Below are 25,110 nucleotides of genomic sequence, written 5' to 3'. Positions count from 1 at the left end.
TAAGAGTTTGGGTGGGGCTGCCCAGGGCTGGTGTGGAGCCTCCTTGTTCATCAGGAGCCAGGTTCCTGCTGTTGTTTGTTGCCATAGTCCACCCGGCTGTGCCTCCACTTGAAGGTGCAGACAGAGATGGCTTCCGTCTACATTCCAACCTGCAGGAGTGGGGAGCCTGCAGGAGGGAGGAGCCTGCAGGAGGGGGGAGCCTGCAGGAGGGGGGCCTGCAGGAGGAGGGGGGAGCCTGCAGGGGGGTGGAGCCTGCAGGAGGGGGAGGGAGCCTGCAGGAGGTTGGGGGAGCCTGCAGGAGGAGGGCTGAGCCTGCAGGAGGAAGGGGGAGTCTGCAGGAGGAGGAGCCTGCAATGGTGGGGAGCCTGCAGGAGGAAGGGGGAGCCTGCAGGAGGAGGGGGAGGAGCCTGCAGGAGGAGGGGGGAGCCTGCAGGAGGGGGAGGAGCCTGCAGGAGAGGGGAGCCTGCAGGAGAGGGGAGCCTGCAAAAGGGGGGGAGCCTGCAGGAGGAGGGGGGAGCCTGCAGGAGGCGGGGGAGGAGCCTGCAGGAGGAGGGGGCAGCCTGCAGGAGGGGGGAGCCTGCAGGAGGAGGGGGAGTCTGCAGGAGGGGGGGAGGGAGCGGTGGAGTCCCAGCAGAAGCTGCAGGAGCTCTTTTGCTGCTCCTCATTGTCCAGGCCTCCTCACGTGACCGCACCCTGCTGCAAGGGGGGCTGGGAAGTGTGGCTGCACAGGCAGGTGTGCAGCCCAGATGTCCATCACTGGTCCGAGGGGACTGTGGCTCTGGGCTCTGCCGTGGGGGGGTGGGGCGGGTTATTACCCACGTGGACAGCCCCCCAAGGCGCCCGAAGTGAAAAAGCAGGTCACATGTGCATATTTAATATGATCCTGCTTTTGTGTAACGTATTTCAATACCCTCCAAATAAACCTATGACATTTTAAAGCATACATATGTTTATATGTAAGTACATAGAAAAAATTAAAAGGAAACACTCCAAACAGATAGTAGTAGTTACCTCAGGTTAGTAAGTGAAAACTGGGAAGGGTCCAGGACACTATAATTTTATTTTGTATTGTTTTGATTGTTTTATTATGGGAATCTGAACATATTTTACTTACTAAAAATAATGCCTTAGGAGAAAAAAATGAAAATTACTTTCTTAATTCTTTTAATGAGATCAAAGTGAGGATTGGTACTGGAAGCTGTAGTGGTATTTTTATGGCATTGCTAATGACAGGCTCATCAGCTATCCAGCCAGGAGAGTATTGGATTCAACAGACAGATCTTGTGCAGTTTTTCTAGTACAATGAGAGGAAGTTTTAAAATAGATTCTAAAAAATTCTGGAGAATACTAAAAAGGCCAGGTTAGGGCCCCATGATATAATTCCCTCTAAAAACAGCAGCTTTGATCTTCACGCCTTGTAAACAATGCCCTTGGGCAACATTGCATCACTCTCTGCCCAAGCAAGAGGAAAGGAAGCGAACAATGGAGAGAGCCAGCCGGTCTGGGGAGATAACACAACCGGGCAGAGGGGCCGGGGCCGGGGGTGGGCTGGGAAGGGCACTCTGGGCTCCTTAGCTCCCTACGGGCTCGCTCTCCACAAGGCCTTCCTTCTGACCACGTGCACTGAGCGCTCTCTGGGGGGCTCGGTGCTGCATGTGGACCTTGAGACCCAGGCCGGTGGAGGTGCTAGGGGGAGCAGGGGAGAAGCGCTTGGGCCCTCCTGGAATAGGCACGGCAGGGCTTCCCAGAGCTGAATGCAGTCTGTAGGATGGAGAGTGGGGAACACTGAGGTGAAGGAAACGGGAGCAAAGGAGCAGAGACAGAAAGCAATGCCACCCCTTACTGTTCTTTGGTTTTGTATAGTTTCCAGGAAAAGTGAGAATATTCAGAGCTAAGTGGCCACTGCCAGAAACAAGTGTTTGAAGTGCTTGAATCCCTTATTGGTTAGTTTTGCTGTTTCTTCAGCTTTATAAAAATGGCTTTATAACACAGTCTCATGCAACCTGTTTTGAAATCACTGAATATCATTTCAAAGATTTATCCATGATACCATCTGCAGCTGCAGTTCATCATTCTAACTATGTAACATTCCATCGTGTGAGTATACCACCACCACACACACGCACGTGTGCACGCACACACACACACACAGAGCCATTAACAAAATGACTGATGATGCGTTGGTGAACATTCTCGCACACGTCTCCAGGCATGTATATGAAGACATTTCTCAGGGTCTATCCAAAGAATGGAATGGCCGGTTTGTATCAGGGCCGGGTGTTAAGCTTTTGGTCTCTGTATCCGTTTGTATTGACAGTAGACAGGTCTCTGGAGCAGACTCAGCTTTAATTACTGATGTGCAATACGACAGTGGTTCCCTCATGCCCAGTCCTTGCCCTGGACTGGAGCAACGAGAACCACATCGGGTATCACCCCTCAACTCCCAAAACAGGGATCCAGGAGATTATACACGTGCTGCCCCCTTCCCCTCCTTAAGGGGGAGAGAAACCGTTACTCTAAGCAAATCCTCTTTGTAGACAGGGGAAAAATCCTGGGTCTCTCCTCTCACCCTTTGCAGTGCAGGTGGGTGTCTTCAGGAGGGACATAAGATCAGCCTCTCTGGGAGGTGTTCCAGGCCTCATTCCTTTGAAATGTCAGTCTCACCTGGAGTTCTCACCATCTGTTTGGTCATAATTTAACTGCTGAGTCCCAGGACGTGGAAACTTTTAGTACAGGTCCCAAGTCTCAGTAAAATTTGCTCAGAATGCTGTAACCGTGCAGAAACATGCTGTTTTCCTGGCAGTCCCGTACCAGGTACTGTAAGAACTCAGATCGCTCCACATCCTTGCTGAAGCTTGCCTTCGCCAGACTCCTCCAGTTTTTGCCAATCTATTAGTTGTAAAATGGTATCTTCTTGTGGCTTTAGTTTGCATTCCCTCGAGCACAAAGATTTGATTTCCTCTTTGTGAGGCACCTACTGAAAACTGCCCATTTTTCTGTTGGGTTGTCTTTCTCTCTAATTGGTAGGAGTTACAGATTTTGGCTATTAACCTTTGCCGATTACAAGCGTTCCACAAATGCCCTCTCCATGTTCCGTGTGCTGTGGCATTTTGATGAACAGAAGTTCTTGACTTTAATGTCGTCCAGCTTGTCAGCCTTTATCTTGCACTTTTGACATAACACATTCACTACTACCCTGAGGACAGAAAGATTTTCTCCTTTTTTTTCCCCTAAAATTTTTTGGAGTTGATTTTTGTGAATGAAATAATGTGGGTGGCAAGTTCATTTCTTCCTCTATGTGGAAGACCAGTTGTTGGAGCACTAAATTCAGGCTCTCACGAGGCCCAGTGGTGCCCTCTGCTGTGTGCTGTGTGTTCACATACATGGGTCTCAGTTCTCTGTCCTCCACTGTCAATACCCCAACTGCACTTTACCTTCAAAATTGTACCTTTGTAGTAAGTCTTCATATCTGATAGGCCGAATCACCTTTTCTGATCTTGGCTTTTCTTGAGCCTTGCTCCTTTTTTTTTTTTTTTTTTTGAGCCTTGCTCTTTCATATAGATTTTACAATCAGCTAATAAATTCTCCAAAAAAAAATGCTATTGACTTTTTTTTTTTTTTTGCTGTTTGCGGGCCTCTCACTGTTGTGGCCTCTCCCGTTGCGGAGCACAGTCTCTGGATGCGCAGGCTCAGCGGCCATGGCTCACGGGCCTAGCCGCTCCGCGGCATGTGGGATCTTCCCGGACCGGGGCACGAACCCGTGTCCCCTGCATTGGCAGGCAGACTCTCAACCACTGCGCCACCAGGGACGCCCTGTTGACTTTTTTATTGGGAGAACTGACATATGTAGGATATTGAGTCTTCCTATCCATGAAAATGGTACCTCTCTTCATTTATTTAGGTTTTCTTTATTTTCTTTCAGTAAAGTTTTATAGCTACCTTCATAAATGTTGTTAATTAGATTTTTTTCTTAGATTATTTGGCCAGATTTATTCCTAAGTACCTTATACATTTTATTACTATTGTAAATGGGTACCTACTTAAAAATTGTAAATGTCAACTTTTGTGATATATAAAAGTACAATTGATTCATTGCTTTCTTTGTGCAGCTGCCTTGCCAGGATTACTTCTGTTCGTATTTGTTAATACTTGTCATCATGAATGGGTGTTGAATTTTGGCCTTTCTTTTTTGGTTCTTTTTGTGTTCATTGAGACAATCAAATGGGCTTCCTCCTTTAAAATGCTAACATGGTATATTACACTGATAGAGTTTTGAATATTGAACCATGCTTGCATTCCTGAAATAAGCCTAACTTGTGCTTATCTTTTTATACACTAATGGGTTTGGTTTGCTAGTATTTTTGTAGAATTTTTGAATCTGTGTTTATGAGTAAGACTATCTTGTAGTGTTCCCTTTTCTCATTGTTTTTGTCTGGTTTTGGTATCAAGTTTATTCTAACCTCATAAAGTTATAAAAACAATGGTGGCATTTTCCTCCCCCTTTTCCTCCTCTCTTCCTCACTTTCTTCCTTTTTGGTGTATAGAATCTCTTATTTAAAAACCCTATTAGAGATGAAATCTGTTTTGTCTGTTATTAACATAGCTACACAAGCTTTCTCTGAGTCAGCATTTTCTGTCCTTTTATTTAAACTTTTCCATTTCTCTATGTTCTAGGATTGTTACTATGAGTGGCAGGTAGTTGGATGTTTTTCCTGATCCATTTTGACATTCTGAGATTCAAGAGTAAGACTGTAATAAATTGGCAAATTTAGTCCATTTATATTTATTGGGATTACTGGCATGTGTAGTTTTGGTTCCATGATATCACTGTATACTTTCTGTAAGTCTGTATTTTCCTAGGCTCTCTCCTCCTTTCCTGCCTTTGTTTGTGTGTTTTGTTTTCAAGGCTGTTGTTGGTTTTCCTGCTTTCTTCATCACCTCCTTTATTGGCTTGGAAGTTTTGCCACATACCTTGTTTCTGTCTTTTTAAGGTTTTCACTCTTGATGACTGCCTGGCTCTTAGATATTTATTGAATAAACAAACATATTCCTTAATTTTCTTTCTTGAGTTGGATGTCCTTTCCTACATATTCACCCTTTTCTTCCTTGAGCAGGACACCTAGTCTTGGCTTCTTTCTCGAGAAGGTGATTCACTGTGACCAGGAGCCCTCTTCAGCTCCCACATGTTATTCCAGAGTCACCGCTCTGTGTTTGTCCAGTGTTGTGTTGGAAATGGAATTTTGTTGATTTTAAAATTGATTTGATTTTGGGCTTAGAATTCTTCCTGATATGGAGAGTTTTGTAGGAACCAGATCTCACAAGTTGTGCTTGTTACTCAGCTGTTGTCCCTCAGCCCCAAGCCTGCCTTCTGTGATGGGCTCTAGGACGGGGGTCTGTGCCCTCTTCCCCTTGCCAGCTGGGTCCCTACCTGGCTCTGCTCCCAGCGGCCAGGCGAGAGGAGGAGGGTCCTCCTGCCGCTGCCGCTGAGTCCAGTTTGCGGTTTCCCCGCCTTGTCTGGGGTCTTGTCACCCCCCAGACACCAGCCATTGCTTGTGCCCCCTCTGAGGTCCGAGGTCCGGGTCCCACCTGCCCCTCATCTGGCTGCAGAGTTTAAATAAATCCTCCTCGTCGCATACTGTCCCAGCCCCGTGGGTGCAGCCGCTTCCCGTCCTGGCATCTTGGAGTCTCTTTCTGCCCTTTCAGTTCTCTGATTCCTGGTTAGCAGTTCTTTGTGGGAAATTCTCTGTTGAGCAGTTGCTATGGTTTTGCTTTCTGACTGATATGACGGGAGAAGTAAGTATGTCAGCTGGAAATCCTACTCCTCGGCTTCTCTTGGGCAGGTCTTCAGATGATCTGGTCTCTGTTTTAAGCTAAATGGCATCCTTGATTAATTTGTTCAGTAAGTGCTTACTGAGCACCTGCTGTGTGCCCCGCACTGTTGAGGGGGGACACAGCCATGGGGCTTCTGGTCTAGTGTTTATACCCTTAAGTTAGGAGTTTCTGGTTCTGACTGTGGTGCAACGAGATCTGGGTCTGGGCCCTGCTGGCTGTGTGGGCCCGAGCAGGCCCTTCACAGGCTGCCGGGTTCTCATCTGTAGGTTGAGGAGGCTGGACTGGCTGGTCCAGGTCACTGCTTGTGCTAAAATGAGACCTCTCCTTGGGCAGTGGGCAGGCGGGCAGGCGTCAGCGGCCCGGTTCTGCCCTCACTCCATCTGCTGGCTGTTTCTCCTCTCGAAGGCTTCCCTCAGGGGCCCTCTGCCTTCCTGTTCTGAGTTGACCATCCAGAGCAGGGTCCAGGAGCACGAAGGGCTCACGCTGAGGTCCAAGCCGGCGGCTGGCCCTCGTACAGGGCGCTTGCGGGCAGAGAGGTGGAGCTGGGACAGCCCTCAGCCCCTCACCTTCGCAAGCAGTTGAGATGAGTTTGCGATTTAAGAAGTGGAGCTGACTTTGAAGAAAGCGTATTTGTAGCCATTTTTGCCTAATCGCTACTGTTTAGTTCTGTCTGGGGAGAGTGAGTGATGTAGTGCCAGCAGGGGGCGCCAGATCAGCGGGGATTTTCCAGCAGTTTATTGATGCACAGCCGTCTTCATACACTGGGGTGGGGGCCAGGGACTCTCGCTGAGGAGCAGCCGATAAGAGCTGAAAATTCTCCCTGTTGGTGAAATGTCACCACGGGGTCGATTCACACCTCTGTAGGCGTTATTCCTTCTCTGAGGCCCCAGTCCCGCAATGCGCCCGTGCACGGCCACGTGTAGACGGCTGCTTTCCTTCCGGCCGCGTGGACCCCCTGTCCCCAGTGATGGGCTCCCTGTTACTGGGCACCCGGGTCCTCACGCAGTTTTGCTCTTGTGCGTTCTCTGAGCAAGTGCCACCCGGCCAGGCAGGTAGTCCCAGAAGGGAGCACACACAGAGCAAAGGCCCCTGCTGCCCGCGGCCTCCAGGCAGCTGGGGAGATGGTGCAGGGGGGTGGTGCTGGGGACCTGTGGTTCCAGTTCCTGCTGAGAGTGGAAGCCTTGGGACACCCCGCCCCCCAGCAAGGGGCTGAAGGGGGCTCTTGAAGGGGCACACCGTGCGGCGAGGAGGGTCCCTGGGGCAGGGGTGAGGGTCTCTAGAGAGATCGCTGGGCTCCAGGTACATTTTACACATGGACTCAGCTTTGGGCATATTTTTTGAAAAAGGCACTTCTTAGACAAATCTTTCTCGAAAATATGTCAAATTTAGTAAGTTGCTAACAAGGCCCCACAGTGAGCAGAGGGTGCTGCTCCTGGGGGTGGGGTGGGGGCGGAGAAGGGGGGACCTGGACACAGATGCGGGGAAGGGTGTGGGTCTTGACAAGGCCTGAGTGGGCTTATCAGTGGTCACAGCGCAGCCCTGTGGGGCGGGGCCTGGGCGCCTGTCCCTGTCCCCGGGAGCGAAGCACAACTGGAACCACAGGCTCACCCAGCTCGGGGCAGGGGTGGGGTTCTTGGAGGCCAGGCTCCTGTAAACAGACTTTTCCTCAGCTTTTGAGAGGCAGTGTGACCAGTCCCCCGGGCCCATTTGGGGACAGGCAGGACTTCTGTGCAACTTGATTTCTTTAGAGGCATCCTGGCCAAGCCCCAGCCCAGATGCAGCTTCACCTCTGCATGGCTCCATGGCCATTGTCCCTTTCAGAGTGACGCTCTCGAGCCCATGGGGGTCTGGCTGTGGCCGGGCACCCTCACTGCCTTCTTCCCTCCAGTGGCCCCCGCCTGCCCTTAGCCCCAGCTCCACGGCAGCCCCGTGGGGCGTCTGTGTTGCCCTCTGTGCTCCCAGCACCCTCTGTGTCACCCTTGTTTTCCGCCACTGGCCTGGGGACTGCGGGTGGGCAGGCTGGCGGCACATCACCGCCTGGTGTGGACATACGGAGACGGAGGATGCGTTTGCTGGGACAGTGTGCACACGGCTTCTCTCTTGGGCTCTTGCTGGGATGCTAGGGTTTGCTGAACACATGTGGTGACGCGATACTACGCCCTGGGAGCCCTTTGCTGGTGGTGATGACGCATCTGAGATGGAGCCTTGGCTTGTCTCTGCGTCTTCTCTCCCTGAGTCAGCTCCTTTCTCCCTCTGTCTCCGCCGCTCTCTGTGTCTCTGTGTCTCCCTCCCTCCCTCTCTTTCCCTGTTAGTTCGTTCTGGATCTTTCTCTCCCTCCGCTTGCTCTGCAGGGGGTGGTGTCTGCGAGGTTGGCTGTGCAGAAACTTAGCCCAGAGAGCTTTATAAGGGAGTGCTGCAAGGTTTTGTCTTTCTGCAAGATGCCGGCGTCCCTACGCAGGTGGGGAGCAGAGAGAGCCTGAGGCCTCGCAATCTTTAGAAACCCGTAGCTTCCTTTATGCCTGAAGCCGGTCACTTAGGCTTTTGAGTACCCAGGAAGTCAGAGATTTTCAGCTGTGATGCTTTTTATTTTTAAAATGTGATGACATTTGCTGGAACCACATTTGGGGAGATGTCTGGCATAATGACAGTGAATTAATTCTGGTCGTTTCCCAGAGAAAGAATAAGATGTTTTAATGGCTGGTTATTTCATGCATTTGGGTTGGTTTGGTCTTCAGACACCAGCTGAATGTCTAGAGATTCTTTAATTTCCTAAAATGCTTCTAAAATTATGTGAAAGCACGAGCTTGTTGAAAACCAGCCTTTATATTACTAATGATTTCCTCCGCCCACTGTGCTTTCCTAGACATGCGCACATGTTTTTCCGTTGCCCTTGGACGAGGAGTTTGAGGCTGGGGTTGTCCTCTGGACACATAGTTGGAAGTGGCACAGCAAACGCTCGGGGGCCCTGGGATGACTCTTTTTTTCAACTTTGCGTTTTGGGTTGTGGTGACTCGTTCGTAATGTGAGGTTGACCTGGACGACCTTGAGGCCTCCTCTCCTCCGGTCTCTCCAGGCGGTGTGTCAGGCAGAACTAGTGTCTCCTCCCAAGAGGGTAACGACATCTTTTTCTTGTTTTAGGGCTCAAAGTTTGGGCGGGGCATTGGACTCCTGCCACCGGCTCAGCGTACCTCTGCCCGGAGATCTTTCGGGAGGTCCAGGAGGCTGAGCATCACCCGCTCCCTCGATGATCTTGAGGTAACTTCATTTTAGGGTTTCTTCTTTCATTCTCCAGGTTTTAAAAACTGATACATCTGAATCGCCTTTGAATACCACCCATTTTCTACCACCTCTCCCTCTCCTGTAAACTCAATCTTCAAGTGGGGCTTCTATGCACACCCAGCCCCTCCCCTGCCCCACCCGCTCCTGCCCTGTCCGGACCCTCTTCCTTTGCTCCTTGGTCTACAAAGCATCAGGGTGTGTCCCGTCCTCTCTTACGTGCCAGATGCCGTAATAGACACAAGAACCCTCTGGGGGCCTATCATTGCCTGTTACCAAATCAAACTTGGGTCCGTTTGCCCAATACACAGAAAAGCTAATCTACTGACACTGGGTTGTGGGGAAGGAAAGTACAGGCACCAGACAAGGAGAATGGGTAGCTCATGCTCAAAAGACCCAAACTACCCAATGGATTTCAGGGAAGGGCTTTTAAAGACAGTGTGAGGTAGGGGGTCATGGGGTATGTGATCAGCTTGTGCACAATTCTCTGATTGGTTGGTGGTGAGGTAACTGGGTGATGTTTCAGGAATCTCAACCATCAACCTTCCAGCCGGTTGGGGGTCTACGTGCTGGTGGGCAGCCTGCATAACTTCTTCCACCTGGTGGGGGTTTTAGTATCTGCAAAACAGCTCAAGGACACAGCTCAGGATGTTATCTGGAGCCCTTGAGGAGGAACTAGAGGTCCTTGACACTGTTCAGTGGCTAAACTATTGTTGTTTTGTCTTGCTTGACTGTTTTCTTTTGATTCTGAATTTTTTCACTTCTCTGGTTAAATTTGCTGTTTGGAATTTGGGGAGGGCCTAGGAGGCTAAAGCTTTTCTACAGAAAAGAGGTGGGGGGAGGCACTGGGGATGCGTCCCCAGGGGGTCCCCCCAGGGTCCTGCTCTGTTTCATACCCACTTTATTTTTTTTCATTATTTAAAAAATATTTATTTATTTATTTATTTATTTATTTTTGACTGCATTGGGGCTTCGTTGCTGCACGTGGGCTTTCTCTAGTTGCGGCGAGCGGGGGGCTGCTCTTCGTTATGGTGCACGGGCTTCTCCTTGCAGTGGCTTCTCTTCTTGTGGAGCATGGGCTCTAGGTGCATATGGGCTTCAGTAGTTGTGGCGTGTGGGCTCAGTAGCTGTGGCTTATGAGCTCTAGAGCACAGGCTCAGTAGTTGCGGCGCACGGGCTTAGTTGCTCCACAGCATGTGGGATCTTCCCGGACCAGGGCTCAGATCTGTGTCCCCTGCATTGGCAGGTGGATTCTTAACCACTGCGCCACCAGGGAAGCCCCATACCCCCTTTAAAGATATGATATTGATCCACACGTATTGAGAGTATCCTCTTGTGTGGTTCTCTTCTTTGATATGTAATCCTTAAAAAATTAATAGACTTTACTCTCAGAGCAGTTTGGGGTTTACTGAAAAGTTAAGCAGGAAGTACAGAGAGTTCCCATGTGCCGCTCTGCTGGGTACATGATTATTAATTTAGGTTGCATAGCGTGCATGGAAGCCACTCCTTGTGCTGTACATTCTAAAGGTTTGGACAGATGGATTGAGGTCACACAGCCACCATCATTGTGTCACACAGAGCAGTCTCACTGCCCTAAAATCCTAGGTGCCCCGCCTGGTCGTCCCTCCCTGCTCACCCTGGACCTTGCAGCTGTGGTCCTTTCACTGGTTCATTTTGTGTGTTTTAAAATTTTACACAGTTGTAATCATACTGCATGTCTTATCCTGCCACTTTTATAACATTGTATTATGCTTTCAAGCTTTACCTTGTAGTTTTAGTTTATTTTACTTGTTATGTAGCATTCCATTATGAATATGTCACAAATTTTTATCCATTCTGCTATTGCCGGCCACATGATAGAAGGTTGGGAACAGACCTCTCTGAGAGGAGCTGCAGCGGACAGTGTCATGCAGGTGCCCGTGTGCACAGCCGGGGCTGTGAGAGCGTGTTCTGGGGAGTCAGTTGCTGTGACAGTCTCGGCCGATCCTCACCCAGGCTCTGGCTGCCAGCAGGGCCAGGGGCCTTGCTACCCAGCTCACCGACACTTGGTACTGTCAAACTGAAATTTTCCCTGTTTCAATAAAATGCCAACTCATTTTAATTTGCATTTCACTGATTGTGAGTGAGACTGAGCATTCCATCACGGGCTCTTTGGCTGATCAGGTTTTCTCTTTTTTGAATTAGTAGCCTATTCATGTCCTTCTTGTAGTTTTTAAATTTTTATTTTATTTATTATTTTAAAAATAGATTTTGTAGTAGTTCTTTACATTTTGGGGATACAAATCCTTTGTCAGATAAAGGTTTTGAAAATATCTTCTTTTTGGCTTTTTTCTGCCTTTGTCTAGGGTGTCAATAGATATATATTTTAATTGTAGTAAAATAGAGCATAAAATTTACCATTTTTAAGTGTCCAGTTTGGGGCAATAAGTACATTCACATCATTTTGCAAAAATCACCCATCAACTCCGGAAGGCTCCTACCTCCTACAGCTGAAACTCGGTGCCCATCACTCACTGACTCACTCCCCCTCCCCTCCCTCAGCCCTTGGCACCCACTGTCCTACTTTCTGCCTTCAGGAATTTGACTTTTGTGTCTGGCTTTTTTCACTTAGTAGAGTATCTTTGTGGTTCACCCATGTTGTAGCAGGTGTCAGAATTTTTTCCTTTTTAAGGCTGAATAATATTCCACTGTATGGATGGACCACACATTGTGTTTATCCATCTGTCTGATGATGGACACTTGGGTAGCTCCCACCTCTTGGCTAATGTGGCTAATGCTGCTGTGAGTATGAGTATGCAAATATCTGTTCGAGTTCAGTAATGTTTTAAAAATTAACCATAATTTCTTACAAACTCAATAACAATTATCTGGAATAACTTGACTTTGGGTTTTTTTTTTTTTTTTTGCTTAAAACAGTAAGTTAATTTGTGTTCTGATGCTAAGCTGGAATCCTTGGCTGTTAGAAAGGGCCTTGAAATCACCTCATTATCCAGATGAGAAGGGGGACTGATGCCAGAGGATTTTCAGAGAGTCCTGGGTGGGTTTTTTTTGTTTGTTTGCTTGTTTTTTTTTTTTTTGCGGTACGCGGGCCTCTCACTGTTGTGGCCTCTCCTGTTGCGGAGCACAGGCTCCGGACGCGCAGGCTCAGCGGCCATGGCTCACGGGCCTAGCCACTCCACGGCATGTGGGATCTTCCCGGACCGGGGCACGAATCTGTGTCCCCTGCATTGGCAGGCGGACTCCCAACCACTGCGCCACCAGGGAAGCCCCCTGGGTGGGTTTTGGGGTGGCGGGGCACATGGTTCTGGGAGGTGGGAGCAGGAGCGGCCATGTGGCAGCCCCGGGGGGCCCTGAGGCCGGAACAGGCCCCTGCTCAGGGCCTCGGGGCTCCGGGGTCCCAAGAAGAGGGGTCCCCGCCAAACCTGCATTCTCCCTCTGGGAGTTTGGTCAGGTGTCATCTCTGCATCGTCCTGGGAGAAGGGTCTCTGCAGCGGCCTGAGCCCCAGGGGACCAGGAGCCAGCGCATGTGGCTTGGTGGTGGCTCGAGGTCTGCTTCCAGACAAGTGCTCCAGGCCCTGCAGTCACCGCTTACTTCTCATCACGACAGACACCCAGGGGTCTGCTGTTATCTGCATGGCTGATTGAGAGCAGGCTGGACCTCCCCTACCCTTTCCCTCTGAGTGTCCCCATTTCACAGATGAGAAGCTGCGTGCAGGCACAGTGTCCTTTAGATCACGGACTGCAGAGCACACGATCTTTCTATCACCTGTGAACCTCTTTTGTCAAAATAGTATGTTAGAGACATGGGATTCAATCTTTGCTACCTTTTTGCCTGAAGATTTCAAAATGTAGAAGCACAAATAACTTTAACACTCACCTTTGGGAAGCCTGTTGAACGCCCTGTCTGTCTGTTCTTCCCTCTGTCCCACACTCTTCGGCAGGTGTGCTAGGCAGCCTCTGGGCCATCCCTGTTCCTGGGCCTCACACCCTTGGTTGGCCCCCTCCCCAGAGGCACCAGCTTTCACATCTTGCCTTTAATTGTCCCTGACGGGGCCTCTGCATGCGGCTGCCACCAGCCCGGCTCTTCTGCACGAGGCCAGTTCCGAATCCATTTCCTGGGCCCTTGGGACACTGTGTCTTAGTTTGGGCCTCCTGGAGCAGACTCAGATGGAGGGCCCTCTAAACGCTGGGCAAGGAGGAGGACCCAGGAAGGACCGCACAGAATGGGGCGATAAAATGGTGAATGTATCAATCAATCCAAATGAGTGGTGACTGTGTAAAACAAGAAGAATTGTGTTTTGTTTGGTTTGAAAGTACATGGAATTAAATTACAGCACAGCAGGATGAGCACTGGCAGAGGGGAATGGAGGTCAGGTGTTTCTGGGTGCTCATCTCCGCTAGGAAGAGGATAAAGGTGTGATTAAAATTTGATTTTTATAAGGTAAGGATGCATGTTGTAATCTCCAGGGTAACTTAAGACAATAAAATAATAAGTAAATTTTAAATTAATGGAAGGAAAAAAATGGAATAATAAAAAATACTGAATTTGAAAGAAGGTGAGACAGGAGGAAAGGAGAGACAAAGGGTGAAGAGCAGGAAGGACACGTAGGCAGCCTCCGTGAGGGGGTTCAGTCCAACTGTGCTGGTAGTTACAATAACGGTAAAGGGGTCAAATATCCCAGTTAGAAAGGAGAGACTGTCAGGGCAGCATTAAAAGTCTGGTTATGCTGTTTGCTAAGGACACATTAAACTTGAATGGAAGAACGGAAGAGGAGACACTGTGCAGTACTAATCAGAAGGCTGGTAGCAGGGCCGCACTGATCTCAAAGTGGTCTCCCAGGCGGAGCGCCCCACAGATAGACAGGGAGCCTCCGTCATAGTGAGGCAGCAGGGAGCTGCAGTTATAACTTTTGTCTGCATTCAGTTACACAGTCTCAACACGTCTACAGCAAAAACTGACGGAAGTAGGAACAGAACTGGACTAATCTGTACTCACAGTAGGAGAGTTTTTAACTCCTTGCTCAGTAACTGGCAGACTGAGCAGGAAAAGTTCAGTAAGAGGTAAAGGATCTGACCAGCTTGACCTGCTGGACTTATGTGTGCGGCACCCAGTAAATTCATCCTTTCCTCCCCGTGGAACATGTAGGAAAGCTGACCATGTGCTGGGCCATAAAGCAAGTCTCAACAGGTATGGACGTCTCTTCATCCAGAGTCTGTCCTTGGCCACAGGCAGGTGTAGCAGAAACCAGTGGCAAAGAGGAGATACCGCACTCACGTCCAGAGTGAGAGGCTGAGTGATCTAGAGTTCAAAGAAGAATCACTGTGGAAATTAGAATATATTCTGAATGATAAAGAAAATACATCTAAGCCTGTGGGATGTAGCTAAAACTGAGCTTAGAGGAATATTTGTAGCTTTATGAGTGAATGTTAGACATGAAGGAAAGTAGGAAGTCACCTCAAGAGGTTAGAAAAAGAGCTGTAAAACAGACACAAAGGAAGTAGAAGCTGGACAGTGATGAAGGTCAAAGCAGAAATTAATGAAACAGAAAACTATCAAAACAATCAGTAAAGAGGCATTACTTCCTAACTCATTTTATGAGGCCTCCAAAACCTTGGCACCAAAACCTGAGAGACACCTTAGAGGAAAGGAGGGTTATGGGGCAGCTCACTGGTGAGAGAGGTGGAAGGTCCTAAACTATATCATGTCTCCTGGATCCAGCTGTTCATGTTTGTTCCAAGGACAGTGGTTTTTTTTAACATTTGAAAATCAGTCAGTGTAATTCACCACATTAACAAAGTAGAAAAATCATATATCATCTTAACAGAAGCAGGAAAGGCATTTGGTAAAATTCAGTATCTGTTCATGGTTAAAAAAAAAACCTTAACAAAATAGGGATTAAGGGGAACGTCCTTAACCTGATAAGGATATAAAAAAGCCTATAGCATGTGTCAGACTTAAGCTTTCCCTCTGAGATCGAGCGAGGAAAGATGTCTGCTGTTACCATTTCCATTTAAATGTTTACTGCAAGTCCTAGTCAGTGTACTAAGAAAGTAGAACAATGGAGGTTAAAAAAACTTGCAGAGGAAAATGACAGTGTGATTATTCTCCCATGATGTGATCGTAACATGGAAAAATCCAAAAGAATCTATGGATTCTTAAAATTAATGAGTAAGTTTAGCAAGGTTGCTGGATATATGGTCACTATACAAAAATCAGTTGTGGACAGTTGGAAAATGACATGTAGATTCAATGTAATTTTAACCAAAATCCCAACAGCTGTTTTGTGGAACTTAAGATGATTCTAAAAACTTTGGGGAAATGCAAAGGGCCAAGTGTAGCCAAGATATTGTTGAAGAAGAATAAGGTAGGAAGACTTCCTCTATGAGCTGCTGAAACTTATAAAGTTAGAGAAACGTAAAACTATGGAAGTGGCGGCACGCAGATAGATGGATAGACAGACAGTGGAGTAGGAGAGAGCAAGAAACAGATCCGGCACCTGTGGACGTCAGGCCGTGTGTGCAGAGCAGGGGTGAGTGTGGTCTTTTCAGTGGTGCTGGGGTAAGTAGGGGTCTACATGGAAAAAGAGAGTGAAAGAGAACCCGATTCTCCCTCACGCCGTGCAAACGCAGTTAATCTAGCTGTGTCGCAGATCTCCCTGGGAAGGGCAAAACGCGAGTTAGTAGGGGATAAAGTAGATGCGCATGTCCGTGGTGTTGGGGAGGGAAAGACTTTTTTAGCTGAACACAAAACGCACTAACCATAAAGACCAAGGCTGACTCTGACTCAGCGAATACTCGGAACCTATGTTCATGCAAGCGCACCTTCCCTCGAGGGCAAGGATGGGGGGGACACGAGTGTGGTGACCCACGGAGGCTCCTCACAACACCTACCAAAGCAAAGCGGGCAAGAGATTCAAACAGGACTCTGATGAGAGATGACCCACAGTGGCAAATGCAGCCTTAGAAAGGCTTCCAACCACATTAGTCACCGGGGGGGCAAATTGCAGCCAGTGGGGTCCACATCCCAGGAGGTCTGGAGTGGAAAAGACTGGCGGATGGCGTGAATGTTGGTGCAGACGTGAAGCAGCCGGACTCTTGCCAAGCACGGGGGAGTGTTCGCCATCACTAGGGACGCTGAAGACACAGGTGTCCTGAGACTCAGCATCCCTCGTGTCTGAGATGGCATCGTGTGGACCATGGGACAGGCAGCAATTCGAGGCAGCGTTGTCGTGAGGCTCCCAGACGAGGCCGCCTCTCCCACCCACAGTGTGACCGGCTCGTGCTGGAACGCCCTGTGGCTGCCGCATGGTGTGTCATGGGAGCAGGTGGACACCAGAGAACGCGTCTGCACAGTTCCATCTGTGTGGCCGTGGCTCGTGGTGGCATGTCCAGTGCAGAACCATGGAGAGAAGCGGGGACGTGGCTATGCTTTCCCTGTGACTTGGTGGGGCTGCGTCGCAGGGGGCGACGGGGGAGGGAGGGGAGGGGAGCTGGTGACAGGTGGGGGGAGGCGGGGGGCGTGGGGGGCATCCCCCCTGGAGGGCTCTCGAGACGGGAGGTGTGGAAGCATCGGGTGGGTTTCTGTGAGTTTTGGTCATGCTCACGGCAGACGGTCACCAAGGAGCGCGGGACCCGAGAGGCAGGGCAGGAAGAGTGGAGTCTGCACTGCAGGCCCGCCTCTGCCTGCAGTGTGTAGAGACAGTCTCAGAAAGAGGGCCTTGCATTTTGGGACATCTTCAAGGTGCCCAGGGCCTCGAAGCGGGGCCCGGGTGCAGGGGTCCCAAGCTGAGCAGTGCAGGCCTAAAAGGGAACAGTGCCCCAGCCCAGTTTCCGGGAGCTGCCGCTCCCCATCACCCACTGGAGGCTGTTGACCCGTGTTGTGCGTGGAGCTGGCTGAGCCACTGCTGACCATTGGCAGGAGTTTCTCCGCGCCTGGCTGCTCCCTCCATCAAGGACAGCCTGTGCTGGTTGCTCTCACCTGAGCGGGCCCAGGGGTTGTTGGCAGGACTGGCAGTGCCCGGCCTGGACAGCAGGGGGCGCTGAGGCCACGCGGTTCCCTCCTTGGCCACTTGTCCAGACTTCTCTGCTCTGGAGGGAGGGGGGCTTTGGGGGGTAGGGGGCTTCGCCTGGTCCCTCTGATGCTGAGGCTGAGGTCGAGTGAGCTGCTTTACACCGGCTCCCTGAGCTATGCTGGGCTGGCCCCTGAGACTGACCCCCTACAGCAAAGGCAGCAGGACCCCGAGCTGGGCCTCAGACTGGAGACTGAGAGCCCAGTTGCCGGCTGTGGCCACTTGTCTGATTTGGTTCACTCCTTCCCACCTCTGGCTCACCTCTGGGACACTCTGGGCGATTTACAGAAGTCCCATTATCCAGGGTGAAATCTACTCAGACATTTCAAAACAAGCTCTTTTTACCCATTTCTTACTTTTGCTGTTTTGCTATTTCTAGGGGAATTTAACTTTGAAGTTTTTGCTTATTTTTTTAAAAATTTTATTTAGTTTTTTGTTTTTGTTTTTTTTTGGCTACACTGTGCAGCGTGTGGGATCTTAGTTCCCCAACCAGGGATTGAACCTGCTCCCCCTGCTTTGGAAGTGCGGAGTCTTAACCACTGGACCGCCAGTGAAGTCCCAGTTTTTGCTTATTTTGGTTTTTCACATGCTAGTCTACTCTTTAAACTATTTACATAGGAAATTATCTTAATTCTCTTTAAGATCCTATTAACTCAGGGGCATATACTAGGTTTTCTCAGTACCTTGAGTGTCTCCTCATTCAGTGACTGTTTTTTGAACGCCTACTGTGTGCCGACGTTATTCTGGCTCTGTGGACAGCACTGGACAAAACTGACACCAACCCCTGCCCCGGAGTAGCTGGCCTCCCAGCAGGGATGGATGGACATGAGGGGCGGGAGGTGGGGCAGAGGTGCTGTGGATGGGCAGGAGGTGGGCAGAGTAGCTTCAGGGTTTAGAAAGGGTCCCTCTGGCTGCTAAGCTGAGAATAAACAGTAGGGGTGTTGGGGCGGGAAAGGGGACAGTTAGGATTACCCTTTGGGCCGTGTGGTGGTCCGGGTGAGGGGAGGGGTTGGGGAGTGGGGGGCTGGGGCCAGGTAGATGGCGAATGGTCAGACTTCTCACCTCGGATCAGGGATGGAGGGCAGCACTGTGGGGAGACTCGAGGGTCCCCGCCCACAAGGGTCACAGCCGAGACCCTGAGGCGGCCACGGGAGGCCTGGGGTGAGGAGCTGGGAGGGCAGGTGAGGCCGCGTTTCCTGAGCATCTCCCCACGGCGGTCACCATGGTCACTGTGCACCCTCCTCTGGTTGTGCCTTTACCCACTTAGCCTCTTCCTCGGGAAGTCTGGGCATCCCCGAGCGAGGGTGGTCTGGCCCTCGCCGGCCTCCTTGCCCTCGTGAAGGGGCGAGGGGCCAGGCAGGCTGACGCAAGCCTGTCTCTGAGCTTGTCTGCGCTCATCTCCTTTGGTTACTTTGAACCTTGAGTAAAGTGCGTGTCTGTCCCCTCCAGGCCCAACTGTGCCCAGGGCTGGGCGGAAGCCTCTGGAAGCCCTGGTGGGTCCAGGGTATTAAGGAGAATATACCCTCCCTTTTCCAGGACTGGCGTGGGGCGGGGTATGGTGACTGGTCAGAGGCTCCTGGGGAGACAGGTGAGTCTGCAAGGAACCCAGAACGAAGAAGGAGCTCTTTGGCCCTGGGATGCAGCTCGCCAGGGTCCCCAGTTCCCACTGGACGCCCTCCCCTCCCTCTCATCTGTCCCTTCTGGCCGGAATCCCTCCCCAGCATACTCCCTGAGCTGCCCTGACCCCGGTCCGCGCACCCCACAGGGACTCTCATGCCGTTTTTAGCTCAGGACGGACCCCTGGGCAGGTGCGGCCCCAGGGAATAGAGGCCTCTGGGTTCCTCCAGCTGCAGGACTCGCCCGTGGGTGCTGTCGTTGGGCTTCCGGGCCGGGGTGCCCCCCAGACCCCCCTGCTTTCCGGCCGTTTGCTCTCTTGTGGAGGTGCCAACAGGGTGGCTGGCCTCAGCTCACAGAGGGGGCTGTCCTGTCAAGGCCGAGCTGGGCAGCTCCACGCCGTCCGCTGCCACCAGCCTTTTCTTCTCCTGCCCGAACCAGCACTTGCTGGGTTTGTCAGGGGCTGTGCTGGGCTTTGTGGCCCTGGGTCTGAAGCCGCCACCCCCTGGCCCCGGGTCAACACTCCCACCAGAATAAGGAGGATGCAATGGTGGGTGTGGTTGGTGCTCAGGATGTCCTGGTCACTTGTTCCAGGAGCTCCGGGCACCTCTCTTTCCCCAGGAAGTGAGCCGGGCTCTGGGCTGCCCAGGACACCATCTAGTACCGGGGAGTCTGTGGCCAGATTCTCGCCCCACCCCTTCCTCTCCTTGCCTTACGGACAGCAAAGGAGGAGACAGAGAAAGCCTGAAGGGACAGAAGAACCCAGAGGGCACAGCTGCACGTGGACCCTGATGGTCCTGGGCTCCTTTTTGGGCTGAACATGATAAAACACGCAAAGTGAAATTGTTCTGCTTCTGCAGGGACACATGTATTTCTGTCTGAAATGATTAAAATAAAGACAAGTTTGACACCGAAGTGGTAACCATGGGCGGCCCAGCACCTGGGTGCTGGGTTTTCCCAAGGTCCCAGGAGGTTCTTTGCTTTCCCTGTGGGCGTGGCCTATCGTGCAGTCTGTTGCCCTTCTTGGTCCCTGGTGGTCATCTCCAGGGTCTGTCTGGTGGGCCTTTGGGGCTAGGATGCTGCTGTCTCCCGCTCTGGCTAGGAGGCCAGCACCTCCTCCAAAACCCTGTGAATTAGTACAGGCCCCTCGGAAATCAGCGAGGAGGGGGATCAGGTCACAGAGTCACGGGCTCAGCTGATCGCTGTGAAAACCCCATGGTTATCTTTCCAGAACCCTCCGGCAGGTTTTCTCTGGACATGTGCTTGTGTGCACGTGTGCGTGTGGATGGTGTGTGTGTGCAGGTGTGCACATGTGCATGTGGATGGGTGTGTGTGCAGGTGTGCATGTGGATGGGTGTGTGCAGGTGTGCACATGGATGGGTGTGTGCGTGTGTGCAGGTGGATGGGTGTGTGTGCGTGTGTGCACGTGGATGGGTGCGTGTATGCGTGTGTGCGTGCTGGAAGGGGTGGCTGGGCAGTGGAAAGGATGTCGCTGTGTCTGATCCCACGTCTCAGCCCTGCAGGCCTGCAGTGCGTACCTCACAGCTCCTCCCGCCGTGACGTCTGTGTGCCCAGAGGGCCTCGTTTGTAAGGGCACCCCCCCTTTCCTTAGAGATGAGGCCCTGCCAAGGAAAGGGTTTGAAGCCCCTCCAGGCCAGGCGGGCACCGGGGACCCCGGGAGCTGGAAGGAGTGGCTTCTTATGTCCCGGAGCCCCCTTCCCGGGGCGGGGCAGGGCGGGGGCGGCTGCACAGAGGGAGAGGCGGGGCTGCGGGTCCCCTCCCTGCCCCTCCACACAGCCCTCCCTCCCTGTCCGCCAGCCGCCGAGGTCTCCCCCATCCCTCTCGCTGGCTCACCACAGCCCCCAGCCTCCCATCGGCCTGTTCCTGTGCCCCGTGGTGGCGGAGAGGGTGACCGTGGCAGCCTCTGCTCCTTCCCTTCTCCTGCCTCCGTACATTTATTGCGTGAGAAAGCCTGTCTGAGGCAGCGCGAGCCAGTGCCCGCTCGTTATCTCTGAGAGTTCTGCCCGTGCACAGGACACTCACGCTGGCCGTGTGCGAGTTTCTCCCACGGAAACAGAGTAGGGTGGGCTCGGCGTGTTCCGGCTGGCGGCCTGACCCCCAGCCCCAGGCCATCATCCCCGCCCGCTGGCCCGTGGGCACCACTGTGCCCGCAGCCCTGGACAGGATGCGTGCCGAGGTCCTCCCGGTCTAACACGCCAGGAGCGAGGGCCGTTCCTGGAGCCCCTCAGACGAGACCCCGGGCACCTGCTGCGGAGAGGTTTTGACAGGGAAGCACCTTGGGGAGAGCAGTTTATCCCGAATGTCCAGAAAGCCAGCAGGTAGCTCTGCAGTGATACCTAGGTTCTGGAAACAATTTTCTTTTTCTTTCCTTCTTGCTTTTAAGACCAGGACCTGCATGGCCCCCTCGCGTTCAGGTTGTGTCAGGTGTTGGGAGGCAGACGGCAGATCGTGGAGCAGGGGCCGAGGCCCCGAGACAGGTCTTAGGAACACGGCAGGTTCCCAGGGCTGGCCCTGCACACATGTGCACGTGGAGCTCATAATAGACTCGTCAGCCTCTGTAATTAGGCGGCGCACTGCACCACGCTGCTAAAAAACAAATTCTCTGCAGCTGCTGTACTGACTGAGCAATTACCCCTATCAGCTGAAGGTTTATTCTTCTGATTTGGTAGAGGAAATACTTTTAAAATGATCTCACAGCATGATTTATGTAAACGGAATTTTTTTTTTCTTTCTACGAGACAATTGAGATAGAGTCTGAATCCCTGGCAAACCACAGCTTCCTGCAGTGTCCTGTTGCCATGGGTTACGGAGGGAGCGGGATGGAACTTCATCTGAAATGTCTTTAAACTTTCTGACGTGCACAGGCGTGCGGCGGGGCTGCATGGTGTGTTTTAGAGCTGCGTGCCTGGTGCGGGTCAGAAGTTCTCCTGTCTTAAGATGAATTTGGAAAAAGGGTTGCCAAAGGAGACTCACGTTTTAAACAGTCAGCAGGTAAGCTACTCCAGATGTTTCTCGTCACTTAAACGGAATTGTTTTAAGGAAACTTGGCATCTTGGTTACTGCTTTATTTTCAGCGTGTTTAGAGAATGGTAGCTTTTAAGTGTAAACTTTGAAAATGTCTTTCTTGTGTCTACATCATGGAGCCTGAAGTGAGTCCCGTGGAGGTAAAAGCCCGGCTCTGGGACCACAGACCAACACCCAGAGCGAGGCTGTGCTGGGGGTCAGTCACACCGGGTCCCCCCCAACCTTTCGGGGGACACTGCACGCGTTCTAAGTCAGGCTTACAGAGAGCATCCATGTTTCCTTGTCCTTACCATAGTGATTCTAATAGATTTTGAAGATGAGTGAATTAATTTTGTTGAGATATTCAATTTCGACCAGATACCTGTATTACAATTTTTCTTACTCTTTAAATTACTGTTTTATAACTAACATTTTCTCTTGTTTAAAATTGAAGTATAGTTTTAGTTTTTTAAATGGATTTACGATGTGTTAGTTTCGGGTGTACAGCAAAGTGATTTGGTTGCATATATCTAGCATTTTTAAATGTAATGAGCTGGTTCTGCTTCATATACATACTTGGGGAACTACTTACTGGCAATCGTATGGAATGATTGATTAGTATCTAAGCTTATAGAGTTGAACTTACTATAAACTGTTTTTTAAAAGATTTGAGATTAAATAAAAAGAATAATTTTTACTTTCCTCTCGTGGCTGTGCTGTGTTGATGTAAAGGCAAAAATAAATTTAAATTATTTACAAAAGATTGTTCCTAGTTACTGGGTACCAGTTTAAATTCATTCTTTTCTGAGAGTTGTTTCGTCTTAAAATGTTCTCTTGAAATCAGTTAGAGCCTTCTGTAGAGAACAGCAGGAGGAACTACTCACTCAGAAGTGACTGGTTTGGGCGTTGGGTTTAGGAAAATGACTGCATCGTTCCCTTTAAATAGAAAATAGAAGTAGGTCTGCTGGACAGGCCAAGAGTCATGCCTGTGAAGGAAGTGCAGATTTTAATGGATTTTAAAAATATTTACTATGTATTTTGAAAACTCCTTGTACTGATAAAGCTCACTTGAGGGGGTGGGCTGGCGGCTTTGATGTTTACGGGAGTGCTTGCTGACGGCCCGCCTCTGGCCCTCTCTGCAGGAGTAGTACTAACGTTTCCTGTCCATTCCATTTCATGTCCTGGTGGAAAAGGAAACTTTGGATACACTGTGTCCAATATATGCACCAATTGACCAGTTACTAACTTGTACATATATGTAGGCTGCATTTTCGTTCCCATGGTATATAGAAGCAAGTTTTAGAAAATGTTTTTTGAGTGAAAAAAAAAACAACACTAGAAATCTGCCTTTTACTTGCCTACATAAGCGATTTGGATTCGTTTTGAAATTTTGCAAATGCTCAACCCAGCAAATAACAATCTGGTTGGTAAGGTCATATTTTAAGCAATAGGAAATGGGCTGGAAGGTGGTAGGGCAGTGTGCAGTCCTCCGGGTCTGGCCGGCTCTGCCTGCGGGCCGGTGGGAAAGGGGGCAGAAAGCACCGTGGCCTCCAGGTCAGTCCTAGCGAGAGACGTCTCGGGGTGAAGGGCAGTAGGGCTGGGGGGTCCGTGTGGGAAGGCCGCCCTCCCCTTGCCAGCTCTGTGCCTCCCCCGAGCCTCAGATTGTCCATTTCTACCATGGGTGTGTCACGGGCCCCGTCCACTGTGCATGTCCTCAAGGAAAGCCGTGACTTGTGAAGGGCGCTGTGTCTCTCGTAGCGCCTTTCATCTTGGAGAGGAGAACCTGTGAGCCTTGAGAGGAGACATCTCCCGTAGCCATCTAAGAAGCGCACAGGGAAGCTGACAGATGCGGACCCGGCAGGAACGCAAGGCCCTCACTGGCCAGATGAACCTGTCGGTTTCCCCATCTTTTAGGAATGAGGTCCAACATAAGTAGACTTTGAAATGTATCTGCCCCTTTGCCAAAACAACGCTATCCATCATATTTAAACCACACCACGATCGGCTGTTACAGCCTCAGGGGCTAGGAAGATTGCATATTGAGGAGGCACAAGAAATTGTTGCGGGAAGAAGGAAAGCTTAGTGGGCTCCCTCTCTGGACCCCCTTGCGGACCTTGGAGCGGCGCCCAAGCACCCCTGCCGTGTCTGACTGGCTCACTGGGGTGGGGGGCTGCGGCGGTGCTCCACGCTGTGGCCGGGCCGCGGCCCAGGAGGGCTGCGACAGAATTGGCCATGTGCCGTCCGGTGACGCAGCCCTGCCAGGCAGAGCGCCGGGCCGGAGAGTTTGGTGACCCCGCGCCACCGCAGCCAGCGGCAGGCTCCACACCGCCTTCTGGGCTGTGGGAGCAGCCCCCCCGTGAGGTCGGGGGCCCCGGGCACCGCCGTGGGCACCACCTCGGCCGACCTGACCCTGCGTCCCCGCTCTGCTCTCACTGAGCCAGACCCACAGTCCCTGTCCGCAGCACCCAGTGCCGCCGGGCGGAGATGTCCGGCCTGCTTGGGCGTCCGCTCCGGTGGCCCAGCTGCTCCGGCAGGGCGCTCAGCCCTGTGGGTCCCGGACGTGCATACAGGTTCTGCCGCATCGCACTCGGGCGGTCTTTGGGAGAGTCTGGTGTGGCAGCTCCGTGTGGCCTTCCCTCTGCCCAGGCAGGTGCCTCTGGGCTCTGGAGTCCCAGGGAGAGAGCTTGCCTGACACCAAGGGCTTTACCCCTGCGTGTGCTGGGCTCTGGGTGGGATTTGAAAATAAAGTCTGCCCTGTGAAAAACTGGAAAATAGTCTTTTCTGGGCGGTGCTGAGCAGGGAGGTGTCAGGACCAGCCTCAGTGGGCGGGCTGCATGGTGGTCAAGGCGGCGGCAGCGGTCAAGGCTGCGGGCGCCCGCTGAGGGGATGGCGTGGTCCAAGCACAGCTGAGGGAATGCGGATGCTGAGCAGCGTGTCCCGGGGAGGAGCCCTTGAGGAAGGCAGCTCCGTGTGCTGGGGAAGTGAGAGCCTAAAGCGGGAGGCGCAGGGGTGGCCAGGCGTGGGCCCCTGCTTCCTTCCCTGCAGAGCGCACACTAGGACCCCACTGGCCCTCTCCTGGTTGGGGGCGGCGTGGGCAGGGGGCAGATCTGAGCTCGTGCCCTTCTGTGGGCTGGCGTGTCTGAGGCGCTGGGCCCGCTCTCTCTGAACCTCTTCGGGAGAAGCTTGATGGGCTGTCAGCGAGCCCTTCAGTTGACCGAGTTTCTTTTTAGCTCAGATGAGCTGACTTGTGCTCATTGGCCTCTCCCCCTACGTCAGCTTCTCCTGCTTCTGCCGC

General features: G+C 51.6%; 1 protein-coding gene across 7 annotated transcripts in view; it reads left to right on the top strand.

Annotated features, from left to right (window-relative positions):
- RGS12 (regulator of G protein signaling 12) overlaps window positions 1–25,110 on the top strand; it is a 117,941-nt gene that overhangs the window by 35,526 nt on the left and 57,305 nt on the right. For 5 of the 7 annotated variants that reach the window (XM_060106592.1, XM_060106531.1, XM_060106549.1 and 2 more), the window contains one exon: window positions 8,971–9,087. In XM_060106592.1, the coding sequence (XP_059962575.1) occupies window positions 8,971–9,087 (117 nt within the window). Of the gene's footprint in view, window positions 1–8,970; window positions 9,088–21,646; window positions 21,804–25,110 lie in introns of those variants that run through there. The other 2 variants (XM_060106573.1, XM_060106564.1) reach the window with 2 other exon arrangements.

The sequence above is a fragment of the Mesoplodon densirostris genome, chromosome 1 (genome assembly GCF_025265405.1).
Source record: "Mesoplodon densirostris isolate mMesDen1 chromosome 1, mMesDen1 primary haplotype, whole genome shotgun sequence".
Lineage (NCBI taxonomy): Eukaryota > Metazoa > Chordata > Mammalia > Artiodactyla > Ziphiidae > Mesoplodon > Mesoplodon densirostris.
Note: the sequence above shows the minus strand (reverse complement) of the source record. Positions and strands in the feature narration are given on the sequence as shown.